Source organism: Camelus ferus, chromosome 2 (assembly GCF_009834535.1).
Source record: "Camelus ferus isolate YT-003-E chromosome 2, BCGSAC_Cfer_1.0, whole genome shotgun sequence".
Classification (NCBI taxonomy): Eukaryota; Metazoa; Chordata; class Mammalia; order Artiodactyla; family Camelidae; genus Camelus; species Camelus ferus.
Window position 1 is genome coordinate 117,447,579 of NC_045697.1, and position 2,987 is coordinate 117,450,565.

A 2,987-nucleotide genomic window follows, 5' to 3' on the forward strand; every position below is an offset into this window, starting at 1 on the left:
AAATATTAAAGTGATCACCTTTGTAATAAGACAACCAAAATGGCAAGAGCGTTAGTTTCTCATTAATACTCTCTTCCAGTAGAACCATGAATGAGCACTTCTTTGAAACATGTAAGCCTGGAAATGTGCTACCAGATGGGATTTTTAAAGCAAGTCACCTTTTTGCTCTTTAATTCGGGGTTAACAGCACTGAGCTGACAGCATTCAGCACCACGGCTGATGACAGCAGTGAGTGACATTTTAGCAGAAGAGTGTCTTTATCATAAAATGAGAATGTAACTAATTAATAGTCATATTTCTACACATGCCCAAAGCACTTAACGATTGTAAGCGTGGAATGTAGAAAACGTTAATCATTTTAGTTAAAAAAAAAAGTTATTTCCACCTTATTACACTGGTACTGAGCAGATGGAGAAACTGAGCATGGATGTCCTTGTTGACTAGAAACAGCTGGGTTTGTTAGGAATTAAAGTTAAAGACCCTTTTTGGTTTCTCATTATTATTCATTTTAAGAACTGTCAAGTGAAAAAAAAAAAAATAAAGATCTCTGCCTTGTGTAAGAACATGTTTTATGTATGATTGAAGTTTTTACAACACTCCGAAAAAGCCATCCGATGTTAGATTTAAGAATAAAATCAAAAGCATTTTCTGACAATAGTACACATGAAAAATTGGAAATTCCAATATCTCCAATAGAAGTTATAGAAAGTGTATGTCTCCTTGGAGTTTGACATCACTTAACACAGCAGAAAATAAGGTACCAGTTACTGTAAACAAAAAAGTACAGTCAAGGACAGTTGTAAATTTACATAAGAATAGTTCATAAACATTTTGGTCTTTCCATAACAGTTTTTATATAAAATGAATAAAAAAACCTTTAGACAGCTGTCATCACTCTTGTTGGACCAGTTGTCACTTATATGCACACAGACATATTTATATAGAATATACCGATGCACCGTTACATGGATATTAAACTATGGTTACTGCTTGAAACTGAGATGTGCATTATCCAATCAACATTATCCACAGTTGAAATACTCTTACATTAAGTATTCTTGTCATGTCGTACTATAAAAACATGAAAATATAACTTTACATTATTTCAATTATTTACATGAGTTCAAGCTTGACAGAGAAAAATTGAGAAGCTACGATTTTTAGAAGAGTAGGCCCAGAGGTACAATAATTAGCATCTGACTGTATCCAGTCATCGCTTTCATTTGTAAAAACTCATTTGAAGTGTAACATGGAAACAATTAGTCTGCAATTTGGTCATTCTAGCATTGATTATTAAAACTTAAAATGCACCTCCAACATTCCTGATGAGGAGAAATGCACTAAAAAAAAATTATCGTTTATTATCTAGGAATCTGTGATCAGGGACAGCTAAATTTAGGGAGGAACATTATGATACCACGTGCCACCCTGTTCAACACAAGTGGCTGCTTTTAGAGCTTACATTTCTCTTTCCCTGCTGTGAAATATCATAAATCAGAATGTTTTCAAGGCACTTAGCAAAACACCAAGTGCTGCTCAAAGGCATACTTGCAGAAATAACAAGACTAGAAATATAAAAAAAATAACTACTGGATGTTAATAATTGTTTAAAACCCTAGACTAAGTTTATTTTAGGGGGCTTCGGTGGAAATACACGGTCTTTTATGAAGGGAAAGAGAGTTCCTTTAAATTGTTTCACTAGAGAAATACAAGCTTTTTAGTTAAAAGTTACGGAAATGTGATGTTTTATCCACACTGGGCATTTTAAAATAGCCATTCCACCTGAGGCATATGTATAAAAATAATATATTATTCTTGGCAATGGGCAGAAACTAATATATTATTCTGTTGATGGTAATAAGAAGAAACTAGATTGCAGGTGACTCAAAAGTCCTTAAATTATTCATCATATGTAAGGTTTATGAAACCTCTCACAATTTTAAAACCAAAGCCTCAGATTTAGTTCATGGCATCTGATCAGGGGCGTCGCTCTAAAAAGCTACTTTCGAGGCTATTCTGTTGAGGCATTTCTAACTTCATTTACAACTAACATTTCTCTTCTGTCAGCTCAAACACTTTAAAATGGAACCTACTCACATACTCTATTTGCTTTTTTAATATTAGCGTTTTAAAGTCTATTCGCATTTATCTACATAGATTAAATGCTTTATGTTAAATATTCCTTTATATATAATAAGACATACGAAAAACAGGTTCAGATACTGTCTGGGGACAAGTCTATACTTTAGGAACCACCTGGCCTTCTTAAAAGGGGGCTGATTTCTCTGGGAACCTAAAATTTGATTGTGTCTCTGAACTCAATTTATGACCAAACTGTAGCTAAGCAAAATTAATTGGACCACTTGCAAATAAAACAATAGAAAAGTGTTTATTTCAAATGTCAAGCATTGCCAAGTAATTTTATATTAACACCAAATGTTAAAGAAGAGGGTACATTAAAGTTTGAATAACAATATTAAATTACTACAAGATTGGAATCTTCTCTTGGTTTTCTTTCCTTAGCATTTACATATTTGGCTTTGAAAAATATGGAACTGACACCTAAAGCCTTGATCATCCCGTCCCACTGAGTTTCACCGTTTTTGTCTTATCCAACCCACATGGAAGCAAATTTATTTAAAAGCCAGTTTGTTTGTGAAAATACCTAAAAATATTTTTTTTTCATTTTAAATGTTTTTTTTTTCTTTTTCTTATAAAACATGTCACATCTTGATGCAGTTGATGTCAAGTGTGCTTAAGTCATTATGAATCAAGAGACTAACAACAGTGGCTGCAGAAACGGGTTTGCTGTCTGTACAAAGACTGCTGTTAAATGAGCGCACTTCCGCGTGAGCGGTGCGAGTCCACCCAGCGTCATCTGGAACTGGAGTAGAAAAGGGTGTTGTGTTTTTCAGTAACCATTCCTTACACTTCAAGATGAATTCCACATATTTAAGAATACTTGGCTGAAAGAAAAGTCTTTGCGA

General features: G+C 33.7%; 1 protein-coding gene across 1 annotated transcript in view; it reads right to left on the reverse strand.

Moving 5' to 3' along the window:
- Window positions 1-550: 550 nt before the first annotated feature.
- GRIA2 (glutamate ionotropic receptor AMPA type subunit 2) overlaps window positions 551-2,987 on the reverse strand; it is a 142,863-nt gene continuing 140,426 nt past the window's right edge. The window contains 1 exon segment of the mRNA XM_014551237.2: window positions 551-2,884. Coding sequence (XP_014406723.2) covers window positions 2,771-2,884 — 114 coding nt within the window. The 3' untranslated portion in view covers window positions 551-2,770.